This window comes from Amphibalanus amphitrite, unplaced genomic scaffold (genome assembly GCF_019059575.1).
Source record: "Amphibalanus amphitrite isolate SeventyFive unplaced genomic scaffold, NRLGWU_Aamphi_draft 000317F_arrow, whole genome shotgun sequence".
NCBI classification, from domain to species: domain Eukaryota; kingdom Metazoa; phylum Arthropoda; class Thecostraca; order Balanomorpha; family Balanidae; genus Amphibalanus; species Amphibalanus amphitrite.
In genome coordinates this window covers 476,590-492,538 of record NW_024881812.1, presented here as the reverse complement: position 1 = coordinate 492,538, position 15,949 = coordinate 476,590, and the positions used below count along the sequence as shown (strand labels likewise).

At 49.6% G+C, this 15,949-nt stretch overlaps 1 protein-coding gene across 1 annotated transcript; it reads right to left on the bottom strand.

Annotated features, from left to right (window-relative positions):
- Nucleotides 1-8,836: 8,836 nt before the first annotated feature.
- Nucleotides 8,837-12,339, bottom strand: LOC122388316. The gene has a single exon (XM_043379288.1). It carries the CDS (start codon nt 12,242-12,244, stop codon nt 10,004-10,006), a length of 2,241 nt encoding a protein of 746 aa, XP_043235223.1. The 5' UTR covers nt 12,245-12,339; the 3' UTR covers nt 8,837-10,003.
- Nucleotides 12,340-15,949: the final 3,610 nt, after the last annotated feature.

The window sequence follows — 15,949 nt, the reverse complement described above, 5'->3', positions numbered from 1 at the left end:
TCTCAAAACAACTAGAGAGCATAGGTGTGCGGATTGCTACGAACTCAGGACAGAAAATCAAGAACATATTAGAAAGAAAAGAGAAAAACGAAGGCTCCGAGAAGAGCATTGTTTACGAAGTGCCTTGTTCGGGGTGTTATAAGACTTACGTAGGCGAGACAGGAAGGGGATTAAAAACGCGATTACAGGAACATAAGAGCGATGTCAAATTTCACCGGACTTCCAATGCGATCGTATTACACATAGATGAATGCCAGCACCTGCCGAAGTGGGACGATACCAAAATATTGGAACGAAATATGAAGAAACGAAAACGAAAATGTCCCGAAGCGGCTCATATCATGTCAAGAAATACGTTCAACACAAGAAACGGGTTTATTACATGGTCTAGCATAGCAGCAAAATTAGCAGTGAAAGTGTCATAGGGTGAATGTCACATGTTAGGAAGAAAGAAATGCAACAGCTTGCGTCGGTTTTTGTTATTTGTGAATTTTCAAATATTCTACATCTCATTGACAGTGATCAAGATACTTTATGTATCGAAAGCTTTGTCTTGTACAATAAACTTGAGTTATTATCGTCATTTTACATCTGTCATGGATTCGTTACAATTATTCGCCAGGTAGCTGCTGCGTTTCCCTACTTGCTGAATCATGTTTGCAACTTTCCATTTCCAGACACTTTTTATGGCAAATAAATTGTTGGGTTATTTGGAAGGTGAATGACAATTTTATTTCTATAAGTCAATACATTTGTATTTCCGATTGCCCTAAAACTTTTTTTTTAATCGTTTGCGGTAGGTTTTTATTGTTCGCAATAAAGTTGCGCACCTGTGAATCCTTCACTTAAAGGGACCCTCCCACCTTCAAAAAAGTTAATGAATTGGCATGAAAGTGATGTCGCTCGGTTCAGAAAGAGCGAAAACGAATATCTACCAAATTTCATCGAAAAATATTCACCGGTTTTCAAGATATTAGACTTTTACTTTTGTTTACTTTTTGGTATCTCCGCTGTTCCTAGCGACTTTATTTGAAAGTGCGGCATTTGTTGCGCGCAAAGCAGCATATACCACCGCGTGCTACCAAACGTTTTAGTAAAAGATTTAAAAATCGTTAGATCTCCGCTGACGTCACAAATTCTAAGGGGGCATACCAATGCATTAGCCCCTTAGAATCTGAAAACTGCAAGTTTGAAATTCCATATCTCCGAATTAAAGCATTTTTCAATGTTGTGAGTGCCCAAACCGGTATTTTCAGGCCATGGCCACCAATTTGGCTATCTCAACTCAAAACTAATGTTAAGGTGGGATGGTCACTTTAATGCGTTCCCGGCTTACCCGGCGCCGGTTGCGCCCGTTGCGCCGTGTGCCGTGCCGCGTCCGGTCGGGGGTGCGTGCGTCTGTGAAGTGCGAGTGTTTATCACTGGGCAAACCTGTATCGTTTTCATTTGTGCAGTTTCTAGTTATGAAGAATTGCTTTCCGATATATGACCTGCAGTGATCGACGTTCTGATTCAATAACTTGCCATAAGCCATTATTCTCAACTAAATCGCGCAGAGACGTTTGCAAAGTTGTCGGGGGGGGGGGGAACAAGAGCGATTTTAAATGAATTGCTCTCCATGCAGTGCAATAGGACTTAGGTTTGATTTTTCAAAAGTTGTGGAGCCGCCCCCGGTGTCCGGCCTGGCCAACTCTCTCAAGAACCGACAGCTAACGGAACACTGAAGTTTCACTACGACGATTTCCGCCAAAGTTATGAAGAAAAGGCAAGTGCAAGAAGTACAAAACTTCTCTTGGTAATCAAAACTTAGGTTTGGCAAATTCCAAACCCTAAGTCACTACAACTGTGGATATAAATAAGCTGGTTATTGACGGCCAAGCTCTGGCCAATCTGAGGTTCAGACCTATCATCAAGTTCATGAGGCAGCTGCGGTTGGGCGGCTCACGGGCTCCACTGCATAGGCTCAGACAGGTACTCTACAAAATGTCTTACTGTGTTCTTAGGTTCAGATCTATCGATATGTGCATGCTTCTGATTCGATTGATAACTGTAAACGGGCGCTGGAAGTGAAATGTTCGCTTGATATACGAAAGGTGCATTGCAAGAAAGCAAATTATTTCAGAAATACACTTTCATTTTATCTTGAGCGTTTTTGGAATGGGCCGGATGAATTCGTCATCAAACCGGTAAGGGATTTCGTTTGAAGACCACCGATATATAAGAATATAATGGTTTTCAAACGAATTCGCTGGCAAATTCGATGACTGGATTGGGCGGCGTAGGATCTGCTGGTCATCTGACTATGGGTTGATTAGGGCCTAGTTGGGGGGTTCGTCGTGGGGTTCAAATGTATAGCAATACGTTAGTTTTGACCTAGTTTGAGCTTCATTCGTTAAGAAGGAACAAGACGGTGCTTCTTTTGAACATCGTCACTAAACAAGCCGCCCTCGTTTTGACATTGTTTTTCGCTATTATTGTTACTAGGTACTTTGTTATCACACACAGCATTAACGAGGACCTGCTTCCAAAACAAGGCAGAAACGCTCCAGCTATTTTTGGGACGTGGTAAAAACTAACCGACACCTGGTAACTGTCATCTGACGAACACAAAACAAGCCAGGGGCTCGCAGCGTGTGTCAAAAGTAGGATGCAAAACTAGTCTGTACCCCCGACATTTAGCGTTGAGAATCATTTGACAAAGGGCTAGTCAATATTTTTTACAGTGTTCAGCGTGCAATGTGCCTACTTAAGTGCAGCATATAAGTGCATATATAAGTGCAGCATACCTCTCAATAAGACCACGAACTACTCAGTGCAACGGTAAAAGATTAAACAGCACATATAAGTGAATGCAAGAAGTTCCCAGAAGCGGAACAACTATGAGCAGTGAGTAGGTACGGTTCTCCAGGGTATTAGTCGTTGGTCGCTCGGCGAGCGGGAGGGCAACCAGTTCCGCCCCTGTATCGCGTGACCCCTTGCTCCGCCCAGTTACGCACGAGCGTACTCCACGCCGCGTAGTAGCGTGGGGAGGGGATGGTTAGAATGGTGGCATGTGTAGAGGCTAGAACCGGTTTCCACCGCCATGCCACCGCCCAGCGACATGGAGCGGGGTCAGTGACCAGGGCGCAGGAAAAGGTCAGAGGTCAGCTATAACGTAGAGCTTTGTGTCTCTCTCCCCTCCGTGTGTAACGACCGCACGACAGCGGCCGGCTGCCGATCAGGCTTGACATGTCAAGGTCACCCGCAGTCAACGGGCTCGGAGGGTTGGTCGAGTGCGCGTCCGTGGCTGACGACAGTCTCGACCATGTGCTATGGTGCCGATAGACTAGGGTGGGTAATAAGCTTTTGTTCAGCGCATATGGCTGCTCGGGTGCGTCATCTGATATGATGCTTTGTAATGTGTATGATACGTTTAAAACCTCGCTGGTAGTGGCCGAGAGGAGAAGAGGGGGGCGGGGAGACGGGTGCCGCCTCCACATGTCTATTTGCTGCGAGAGCTGAAATTTTGCAAACCTGACCTTTGATTCCAGCCGAATTTGTATGACAGCAGCTGTATTTTAACCCTCGCTCATATTACATAGTGTTTTGCCAGCGTCTAGCGTAAAGGGGAGGGGGTCCGTTGGACCTAGTGATGTCAATTACGGAAAATCGGAATACCGATACCAAACCAAATACCAACCAAAACCACGGGAAAATACCGAAACCAAACCAATTTGGGAAACTGAGGGAAATACCAACTTTTTACCGATTTATTAGCCTCTTATATATTAATGAGGGCTTATGATACCAACAAAATACCAAACACATTACGATTGAAATTCCAAATACCAAGTTGGTATTGGTTTGGTATCGGTATACCAAAAACTTGGTATCCGATTGACATCTCTAGTTGGACCCCTTTGCCGTTCAGCCCCTGATCGAGCTAGAGCTTCGCGGAAAAAGAGCGTGTTGCCCGTGACGAGAGGGGGCCGTTGATACCCAATTTTAAGGTCCTAGGTCATTTGTTGATAGGTCAATATATATACTCAAAAGTCGGGAAAATCGGGACCTGTTAGAGCTTCTTAAAGTGAGGCTGTTATAAGATTTTGCGGGGGTGGTGATCACGAATTTCAAGTTAACTTTTATCACAGATGATGTTTTCGTGCATTTAGTCCAGGTCGGGTCAGGTCAGCTCAGGTCACATGTTACGAGGGAACCAAAACTACTTCGTAAATGTTCAAACGGTTTCTAAATGCGAAATCAACTCCAAAATCTATACCTTAGAAACATGTAGAACTCGAAGCAGTGAACTAAGGTCATCAAAGGTCAGTGACCTGACTGATTTTCACGTGACCTTGACACCCACTAGAATCCATGGGATCAATATCCTTTCACATGTTTGATCGCTTAAAGCCACAAAAAAAAACAATAAACGCGCTCATAATGTGAGCCGAAATACGCTAAATAAATTTTAAGGGTAGGCGTAATATTGATTAACTCGAGGGTACTGAAAGTTTCGTCGTAATCAGCCGCTTTTTGCGAGAGTTATTTGCGAAAAACTGAGGGTAGGAGGTCTGTTAGACACCCTCCTAGTGTCAAACATCGTTAGTGCGAAGGTTAAGGTCAGGCCGTTAACCAATGACGTCAAAAGTGAACCTCTGTAAGGTCCCAAAATGTCGCGACGTCGCAGTGTCCTTCGTGCCAGGGGACTTTTCAACGGGGAATGAAGCTTATATGATCTAGTACTGTCTCCCAGAGGCCTCACAAATTGTATGTAGCTATCTCGTATTTTTCTTAAGAGTCACCTGAAGTCAGGTCGGTCACGCAACCTCACGATTATTAATCAATTGGGAAATATGAAAGCTGTTATTTTGGCGCCGAGAGCCATCTAAAGCTGTTTCAAGCGCATTACTTCGCGATTTTATACAATCTTTTCAAGCCCCAGCATTCACTTTTCCATTCTAGTTAGGCGTCTTCATTTATGACGTCACTAAGGTCACAGGAGTTTTCACCAAAAAGTCCCGATCAAATTGAGCTGGCGAGTCGGGAAGCCACAGTGGACTTGTGAGGACCTACCGAATCGAATAAGCGATATGACCTCCTTGAGCCAGCCTCGTGGCCTGAGTGGCTCTGCCCTGACATGACCTGAGGTGAACACCTTAAATTGACCTCAACAAAAACAAAGCGTATACTATTCGACGCGCTTGAGCATGCACAACTCGATGGTGCCATTATCTTGGCTCTGTAACCACTTATGGTAAAGTTGTTTACCAAAAACCGATCCCGCGACTTGGAGCACTTATACTGACCTCAGAGTTTATCAGTTGGCCTGAGACATTCAACTCGGGTACCAGTTGCTGCATCTCATACGACGCACGCGCTCAGTTTTATCCGCAAGGCGCTAGCTCAATTAGGGACAAAAAGACGGAGAGGGGTCGTAATCGCCCCCCCCCTCGGCCTGGGTATATGCAGAAAACCCAAAATTCCGTTGAGGGTTAAGCACTGAAGTGATATATTATGATGCGAGAAGGTATAGGTCAAAACAAGTATGCACACGAGCGGATGTGAATAAAACTGTGTTTGAGGTATGCCTTTTTTTATTATACATTCGATTTGCTTCAGTTATTGGTAAGAACAGATACAGCCAAGAAGAGCGCCCCTGAAGAAAAGGTGGCGCACCGGACGGGTGCGATTTTAAGGTCTAAGGTCAGTCGTGGACCTCTAAGTTCGGATCAAGCGCTGCATGTTAGGGGTAAAAAAAAATGGGGGCAAAAAAGCATCCCGATTTTGGCAGCATCGTCATGCTTTGTCACGGCACTCATCCACTCCCTCGGCCGATTTATTATTTCCTTTTTGTATGAGTTCTGGCATAATCCCGCACATTATGCTGCATGTTGTTTGCCATGAAAAAACAATGCATGTTCAGCTACGTTCTACACAGTACGCACTAACCTAAACACCATCCCACCATCCACCACTAACCACCATCCCGTTCTGTGCTCCCTTCCACCCCACACGAATCAGCCGGAGTCAGTCGGGCTAGCGCTATCTTAGCCTCCCTTCATGACTGCACAGCGCTAAAACCCAGAGCCGAGACTTCCCGAGCGCGACCTCTGACCCCACGCGGTCCGAAGGGTCGGCCGATGCCTAAGGGCGCGCCGCGCGCCGGCCACCCGGATAGCCTTTGCCGAGTCTCCCTTTCATACACCGTTTACTACGCGCTCGATTCATTCATGATTCTGTGTTTCCTCGTTCCTCTCGTTAGATGGCTCTACTGATGCCATAGGCGATCCCAGGAAGATTGCGGCCAGAATACCCCAAACGGCAGAAAATGAGGTTTTTGGTGAATATCTCGGAAAGTATTTGGCATACAACGATGCAATTTCACAGTCTCGTGGTAAATGTGCATACACATAATTCGGGTTGATACTTATGCATTTGAACATTATATAGGACTGCAGATATGTCCGAAAAAGCAAAACCAACAAGACTTTTACTGGAGAACCGTACGTACTTATTTTTACATTCAATTCATGATTGAGATACTTAATCAGTCCAGTGAACTCGCTTAGGCTTCCGAACAAAGGGTGTCAGCGGTTGGGGCACCAGGTCACGACCCGACCCTCCAGCCATTGACCTGGAGTTCTACTCTGGAGTTCTCACGCTCAGTCATAACCCACCGTTCCCCAGCCCATGAGACCACGGCCTCAGCGTTGCTTGTAAGTACGTGCGTTCCTCGAGCAGACTGTCGGATGGGGGTCTGTCCCATAGCCCCCTCGGCTCAGCGATATGGAAGAGACGCCCGCGCTAAGAAGACGATAAGCCTGAGCCAGACTGTCTAGCTGGAGTAAACAAATGCGACAGGGTGTCCCCGGCGCTGTGAGCGCTGACCAGACGCGCTCTAACGCACGCACTGACAGTCCTGACGGTCCGTCACTGGCGTCTGGTGGTGACAGACGGTCATGGCTTATCTCCGCCCAAAACTGAGGCGCCTGGAGTACCGCACACGCCTCCGGTCCCGCTAAGTTTGGAGAGGCCGTCATGTTTCGTTTCAATGCTTGTCACCACCGCCGGACGCAGTCGTGATGACGCCGCCATGTTTGACATCCAGCGTCCCTGGCACAAGAAAAGCGATAAATCTCGCACGCGCTACTTTACAGATGACAGAGTCATCCGGTGTGAAAGTGAAGCCCCGCGACTCGCGCGTTATAGGCCTTTGGGCCCTCTGAAGCCGACTTTTGTGATGATTCGCCCGCAACTAGCGCGTCATGGTGATCTGTTGATGTTACGATAGTTATATGGTTTCACATCCGCCACCATTTAGCAGCAATTCATATGGTCAATTATGTCCAATAGAGTGCGATGATTCATTTAGTGCACAACTCATGCAACAGCTTATTACCAACGACACGACACGCTGGCACGAAACGAAATATATATGCGGATGTTTTCCAGCCTCCAAGCAGCTATATCTTATCTAAGAGGTCTATCTCAGATAACACTTTTGTAACACATGTGTTGTGGTTTGTTCCAGGGCTGCTTGTTTTTACAGCATCTTACGTCAAAGTCGCGACGGGTTTTTTGCCATTTCACTACGAATGATGGCGGTCCCGGTGAACGTGACGTTCGCCTTACTTTCGAATCCACACACCACGCTATAGCGGGTCGGATAAATGAGACGACGGTCGGGACCCGGACTTAGTACTGAGCTAAGACGAGCTTAAACCAATAAACCAGCTTAACTCCGGGAATTTCACTTCTTCACTGTGGCGTTGAGGCACATGCCAGCCACCACAGAGGCTATGTGTGCGATAATCTCAAGCTAGACATCAGCACATGAACTTATTGCAAATGCAGTCTTGCAAAATGAACGAAATAACGGGAGGCTTTAGTGAAATATCAGATAAGTGGGACTTTAAAGTCATCTTATATACTTTTACTCATGTTGATAAATTAATGGTATACTTTTCAGAGTCTCAAGAGTAAAGCCTGTATGTTACTTTTATTTATTAATAAGCCTGTAATAAGCCTGTATTTTATATTTATTTTTTATTTATTTGAATACAAAATACAGGCTTTACTCTTGAGACTCTGAAAAGTATACCATTAATTGAAATATCAGAGTTTAATGCAGATATAGAGAAATTGACGTTTGCGGTCTGACGTTGGCCTTTATTTTGGTAGCTCCAGCTTTCTGTCTAACTGTAATCGTAATTACCCTTTCACCGTCTCTCCCTAAAAATACCAGTAGGTTGCCCAGTGTCGGCGTCCCTTACGGCACGGCTCGGCGGGCGTATCGCCGGTGGAGTTTCGCCCATCCGGTGTCGGTGTCGGCCCCGCCCCTCACACGGCACCGTTCCCAGCCGGCCAGCCGCGGTACCGGTCAGTTCGAACGGGTACGGCCACTTCCGGACAGCCACCGACCGCCAGACAGACAGCCCGTGGCGTCATCAGCAATGGCAGGGGTCACGGGCGGGCTAAGGTCAACAGAGGTCAGCTATGAACGGGAAGATTTGACGGAGGAGGGTTCCATGGTAAGACAAAGTCGATGTCCGGTGGACAATGATTTAGTGATGAGGGTTTTTAGCGGGCTTTAGAGAAACCATGACAGGTGTTCAAAACGGCCATCGCCGCAGGAGGTTCTCAGAAGTGGCATTGGGTTCTCAGAGATAATGGGAGGTTAGCAGGGAAGTGCAGCCCTCAGGGACGTGTACCTCAATGGAGCTGAGAGGCGGAACAGCGGGTGTGTGGGTGGCGCTCGGTGCTGCAGGAAAAACACCACCTTACAGAGCCGGAACGGATAACAACAGTCGAACGTCCGTCCCCGCTCTTCGCTCAACGCATCACAAATCACTTGTTGTTGGAAACGATATGTATTCATCATCAGCGCATATATAAAACCCCCAAAACAATCAAAAATAATTAATCAAAGCGGACACTATGAACATGTCCACGGTCCCGCAGTAAACATCTAAATGTAACACTGCAAAACACTACGTATTGCGGGAAATTATCAAAGGCCTGTTAACCACTTGAATTCGGGAGCTATATTAGCTCGAATTCTGCAGCCCATAGAGGTTTTGACATCTAACGCCGCCACATCTCCCAACCATTCCTATATCACAGCTATATGCAGTGGGTATATACAGCACTGAAACACAATACCAGACTCTTACGTCACGTCCCACCGCGCCGAACCGAACGGTTCGAAGGCACGCTCAGGCTGGCAGAGGGGAGGGGTGGGTATCAGGCGGAGAGAGAGGGCCAGAGGGGAGAGTATGGGGCGGGGAGAGAGGGCCAGAGGGGAGAGTATCGGGCCGGGAGAGAGGGCCGGGGAGAGAGCGTGCGCCGGAATGCCCCGACCGGCCGAGTGGTTACGTCCGGTGGCGAACCGGGACCGGGGCGAGGGCTGAACTGAACTGAGCGCTGCCCGGCCGGTTCAGGCAGTGCACGGGTGGGTAGCGGCAAGATTACTTGGTAGCGGGAGCGCCAGATCTATGATACGTTTCCGGAACGTGCTCAACGAATCTGGCGCTGTAAGTATGATTGACAACTATAACTGGGACGAATTAGGTACACTTTGATAGGTTGAGGTCACCAGAGGGGGTTAGCTGTTTTTTTTTTGTAACGATTTTAACATTCAGTTTTACAGCTCAGAACTCTTACGTGAGACCTTTAAAAAGATTGTGCTCAACCAGCCTAATCACTCACCACAAACGTGACACAAAAATGAGAAATTACTGCACACCGTTTCCACCCAGTTACATCGCGCAACACAAAACGTACGCACACTGGCACTTATGAGCACGGAAGCACCTCTTTGTACCTCAGCACTTTACATCTACATCATGCGTATCCCACTCCATCTACCATCAAGCGCTTTAATGGTCAAATATGGACAAAACACGGTGCGCTAGCACACTGAATAATGTTACTCTGACTCTAAGGCACGCTAAAGCACTCTTTTCGTAACAGCACCGGAATACTCAGGGTTGAGCGATCGTGACGCCATCCTTGGACAGTTTTACTCTCTCGCGCGGCTATGGAACCTCACCTCCTCCAATGCATCCAGCTCCCTCCTCGCGTCCAGCTCCTGCTGATGTTCTCCCGCCTCGCTGGTGCCGGTGTTGGAGCTGGTCGTCGCTGCCGACTCTGAGTCACGCGCCGGATCCGGCTGAGTGACGGGTTCCTGCAGCACAAACTGCACGTGGCCGTCGATCGGCTCGCCAAAGTGGGCCGCGTGCAACCACCGGCGCGACTCGTCCTGGCCTGGCTCGACCCGGCCCGACTCGTCCCTGTTCGGATCACCTCCCTTTGCCATTGACCGAGCTGATGGAGCGGTGGAACTCGGCGACAACTGCCCGCCTTCAACCGAGCCGTGATCGTGATCGTGATCGTGATCGTGCTCGTGCTCGTGACCATTGTCATGATCATGGTCGTGCTCTTGCTCGTGATCGTGGTTTCTCCCGACACCAGACGAGCTGCCAGCGCCCTTCGCTCGGCTTTTCCCCTTCCTGTCAGTCTTCTGCATGGCTATCAGGTCCAGGGTGTCGATGAGGGTGACGGTGCGATCCACCGCTCGACGATCCAGTCCAGCGAGGTGGCCTGCCAGGTCAGCGACCGTCCTCATAAACTGGTCATGGTCGTGGTGGTGCGCGTCTCCGGCCTCCTCGGACGCCGAGTGAGAGCCGCTGCTTCCGCTGCCGGACGTTTCGTGATCATGCTCTTCGTGGTCGTGATGATCGTGTTCGTCGTGATCGTGCTCTTCGTGGTCCCCGTGTCCATCTGTATGATCATCGTGTTGTGGCTTAGCTTTCCTCCTGCCAGAGTCCTTACCACCTGGCGAGTCTTCACTCGTCTCCCCGCCAACGGCACCGTGATGTTCATCGTCGAGCTCGCCGTGATCATGGTCAATGCCGAGATCCTCCACAATGCTCCTCATTCCAGCCACGATGTCGCCCGCGGTGACAGTCGGCGGCTCCTGGCGGTTGAAGGATTTGATGTAGCGCACAGTGTTGTACACGTGACCCGACTCGTTCGGCACCCGCAGCAGGTAGTCAGAGTTGACCGACTCGGTCGCGCGGTGGTCATGCTCGTGCTCGTGGCCGCCGTGCTCGTGACCGTGCGCCTCGCTGTGACCGCCGTGCCCGTGCCCGTGACCGCCGGCCAGCAGCGTCTGTCCGTGGCCGCCGTGCGAATGACCGGCTCCGGAGCTGTGCATCAGCACGATCAGCGAGAACCCAGCGACGACGGCAAGGAATTTGAACAGGCCGGCGCCGTGCTTCTGACGCTCGGGAGCCAGGATCTCGAAGAAGACGACGTAGAGGATGGTTCCGGCGGCCAGGGCCTGCAGGAGTCCAGTGGCCAGCAGCCTGGAGCCCTCATCCTGGTCCAGCTGCTCCACAGCCAGGCCGACGGTCACTCCCAGAGGCGAGGCCGCGGAGAGAATCAGCATGTTGGTCACGACGAAACACGCCGACCGCTTGGTGGCAAGCAGCTGCTCGCCGAGGCAGAAGGCGACGATCGCCTTGTGCGTGGCGATGGCGGCGAACAGCACCCACACGTCACGACTGGTGGTCTCGAACGCCACGGCGAAGCCCTCGAACACCGAGTGCACGGACAGCGCCACTATGACGATGTAGGCGCGGAGCGCGTGCAGCGTGGCCACCACCGCGCCGTGGTCGTGTCCGGCGGCGCCGCCGTGGTGGTGTCCGTGCTCGGACAGCTCGGCGGCGGCCTCGGTCACGGCGGCCGTCACCGGCGGCGGCTCGGCGTACTTCTCGTGCCAGGACATGGCGTCCCGGTCGCCGTGCACCTCCACCACCACGGCGGACGGCGAGCTGACCACCGGCGCCGGCGCCACGTCACGCCGCTTCTTGGCCGAGGCGCGGCCGGCCAGACAGGCGTGCACCAGCTCCTCCACCAGGTACACCAGGAAGAAGCCGACGCAGATGAAGATCTCGCCAGCCGGAGAGTGCATTCCCGGCAGCAGGTCGGCACTCTCGATCTCCTCGAAAATCTCGCGGATCTCAGGCAGCATGTGCGTGAACACCGTACCGAGGAGCACACCGCCGCCGAGACACAGCACGCACGAGAGCACCAGACGCAGACGCTCCTTCACACGCACCTCTGTCTTGCCGGCGCGGCTGCGGCGCCAGCGGCGCGCCGCTCGGCTGGCGACCAGCGGCACCAGACCGCATGCCAGCGATATGACCCCGAACAGCACCAGACAGATGATCTTGGTCCACAGCGCAGAGTCCTCCATGGCCGCGTGGCTGGGGCGAGGAGCTGCAGAGCGGCGCGGCCCTCCCCGCGCGCTGCAGACGGACTTCTGATGCCGCGCCGCGACGCGCCCGGCCAACACCGAGCGGCGCGGCCGAGCGCGTGCTGCCGGCTCGACCAGCCAACCAATCAGCAGCCGCGACAGGGCCCGGTAACCGGCCGTCAGGGCCAGCGCCGAGGGCCGCCAACAGGGCGGGGTCGTGTCAGGAGGGGGGGGGGGGCGGAATGGAATAACTGGAGAGCGGTCGCCACAGGACTAGGAAATGAAAGCTGCAATGTTTTAAATTGCAACTTCTGCATCCTACGCCGTGCTGGGTGGCGTTTTACATTTCCCTCCCAGGTTTTGCTTGCGCATTTAAAAAGTCGCGGGGCTTTAGCCCGCCGTTTCGGCACACATCATGTTTTTTTCTGAAGATGCTGTGAGTCAAGTGCACTTAGTCCCGAGAAGTTCCAATGCTCGCCATTATAGCCACACCGACTGGGCGATTGCTTTGAAACTTTCAGCGATTGATTAGTGTATCAGCATGTATGTATATAATGTTGATGTTGATATCAGAGTTTTGATGACGGTGACCTAAGACCAGACCAATTTCGCGGCATTTTAATTAGATATATTTCAACGGAAGAAAATTGAGCTTCCCTTCTTTTGGATGATAGTTGCATACTAAACACTCAAAATCGATTAACAGGTAAACATGACACACTAAATCGGAGAACTGCACCCCATGACCCCACTTTATGCCCCTGAGGTCATCTTTCTCGGCTGCAGGTCATAGCTTTGACCTTAAATCAAATTTTCAAAAGGACCTTTTAAGGTAAAATTATTCGGCACGTCTCAACGAGAGGAACACGATGCCAGCAATAATCAGTGTCGTGGTGGCGTTGAGTTAAAAGTTTTTTTTCAGAAAAAAAACACTTTCCGTAAAAGGGTCAATCTCAAGTTTTATCCCTTGTGGTTTTAAGTCAAATTGAGGACACAATCCAGAAAGAACGAACAATAACTATCGAATGCGCTTTTGCGCGGCGCTGCAGCTTTAGGAATTCATTCCTGAGTCATGTGCCGATTAAGAAAAACAAACAAAAAAACGTTGAAATAGGTATAACTTGGCCTTTGACGACCTCTGGTGTAGGGGAGAGTGGGATAAGATGCCCAGGGTTTTACAATCTCATATATTATTCGAAAATGACGATCGGAAAGCAAAAACTTGGAGTTTCAACGGAAGCCGACATCATTTTTCTCCAAAAAATAACACACTTTCGTGCCTGAAATATGATGGCTTTTATGCTATTAAGCATTTTCCTGAAGAAGTGAAAGGGGGCATCTTACCCCACAGGGTGGGAAAGACGCCCCCTGGCGTTGGGGAAGATGCCCCCTGCACTATAAGTGACATAAATGGGCACGTGAATCGCCTGAACGAATCAGTAGTCCCTTCGAGCCTGCAATAGACACTAAACGTCATCGTAAGGGCCCTCAAAAGTAGTCGTAAGGGGCTTCAGAGGTCATCGTTAGGGCCATCATAGTTCAGCGCGGCCAAACAAGCCTCCGTGGTGGCGTTCGGAGACCGCTGTGGGGCCCTTATAGGTCTTCATGATGCTTGAGGGCCCTCGATCCCATCGTGGGGACCTCAGATGCCAGCACGGCCCGTGGAGCCAACGTGGGAGCCCTCAAACGATGTCGTGAGGGGCCTTGGAGCCAATAATGGGGCCCACAGAGGCCGTCGTGAGGGATCTCAGAGTCAGATGCCGCCCAAAAAGTCGCTGTGTGGGCCGAGAGACCGGCATGGGGAGCACCCGACCGTACTGGACTCTCAATAGTCCCAGATCGGCTTTTGTCTCTCATCACAAGTACGTAATAAATGATTTGACGGGTTCCTTGAAGGCCAGCCTACGGATTTAGGGGGGCGTCTTTCCCCATCAGGGCAGGGGGCATCTTACCCCAAGGTACCGAATTAACATTAAATCAGTACAATTTGTTAGCCATAAAACTACACCCTGAAACAAACTGTTTGGGACACGGTACACGCATGAATGTATCACGACCATAGCAAGGGACATACAAATTATTTACCTTCTTTGATATTTACAATGTTTTGACACCAAAAGATTTTTTGAAAGAAGCAAATAAAAAACATGCAATCACCAGCCAGCCGTTGCCCAACTGAGCTTCGCAAATTTTTGTGCAGTTAACAAGGCAGTCTTCCACTTTACGCTAACAACATTAATTTCCACGTTCGATTCTTTGTTTCGCCGCTAGAGGGGGTGGGGCGTCTTTCCCACCCTGGGCATCTTACCCCACTCTCCCCTAAGTAATTTCGTCATCATTTTTTTCTATTCCAGTGTCATTCGACTCAATAATGATCCTCAGCAAGCATTACAAACAGCTAAGGCTCACGGGGAAGAAAAGGTATCTAATTGTTTTACACAGTTAGCTCTTGGTATTACATATGTTAGTATGTAGGTACATATATGTAATAGGTACCTACCTACACCTACTTATTCACATGTTTTACCAGGAGGTATCTGTAAATAACCACTAACATATAATTATCGGCGATACCTTCTATGCTGTTTCCGAAGGTTCGCAGGAAAGGGAAGCGATGTTCGGGTGATAAAGCTTCCAGATGCTCTTTTTTCGGATCTGCACTGCAACGATTCATACTGCACCTCTACAAGCACCTTATAGTCCTCAACTGTCAGCGCTACGGCTTTACTTAGTGGTGCCAATCGGAACTTGGACCTTCGTAATTCCGATTTGGTCCAATGCATTGGACAAATTAGACATTGCAATGTCTAATTCGGAATTTGGTTGGACAAGAGCAGCAGGCCTTGGACATCATTAGGACAATCACTTTCTAGGTACACCTCAACATTTAATTACGAGCGAGCGAGCGCAGCGAGCGAAGCGAAGTCTTTTCAATATAAGGGGAAAATCTCAGTATTGAGCGGCCCGGCCCGGCCCGGCCCGAGAATAAAAGAAAATCATTGAGGATATGATCTCTGCGTTACGGGAATTCACTAATTCAGTTTAATGAAATACAATATCAAATTCTTATCTGTATTCAATGTAAATTGAATACAACATTGAATACAGATAAGAATTTGATATTGTTTTTCATTAAACTAAACATTTGTCAAAATGAACAATATAGGTACATTATACAATTCACTAATTTAAAGAAAATGCACTAGATTCGCAGTAATAATTATTCTAAGCCACACTTCGGAAGTGTGGCTTAGAATAAGCCACACTATCCGAAGTGTGGCTTAGAATAATTCACTAATTACTACGGCCCATAGGGCCCCGCCGGACTCCGGAGCTGCTGTTTTACCATCGGTCCCAGGCAACTCCAGGGAGCTGCAGTACCCGGCGGCCAAAGCAGCCACCTCGTCGACTCGCAGGTCCTGTGGGAGATCTGTGATGCTTCAGTGCTTCACCCACAGAAGCACGGGTATAGCAGTAGGATGTGGAGTTAGGTGTCTGTCCACCTCTTCATTGTAGGTACAACGTATACAGCGCCTGGTCCCGCCGAAGCTCGGTATCGACCGTGACTTATTCACAACTGGCGGATCCAGGAAGCGGTCTTGGACACTGCGGGGACTTACCCCAAAAAGGTTTCTCCGAATTAATAAAAAAACTCGGATTTCGATTCCTTGCGCACTGCTGTGCAGTGTGATTAACCAACATTTC

What these genes read in the sequence shown, in the direction of transcription:
- LOC122388316 (XM_043379288.1), bottom strand. Translation starts at nt 12,244, where the DNA reads ATGGAGGACTCTGCGCTGTGGACCAAGATCATCTGTCTGGTGCTGTTC.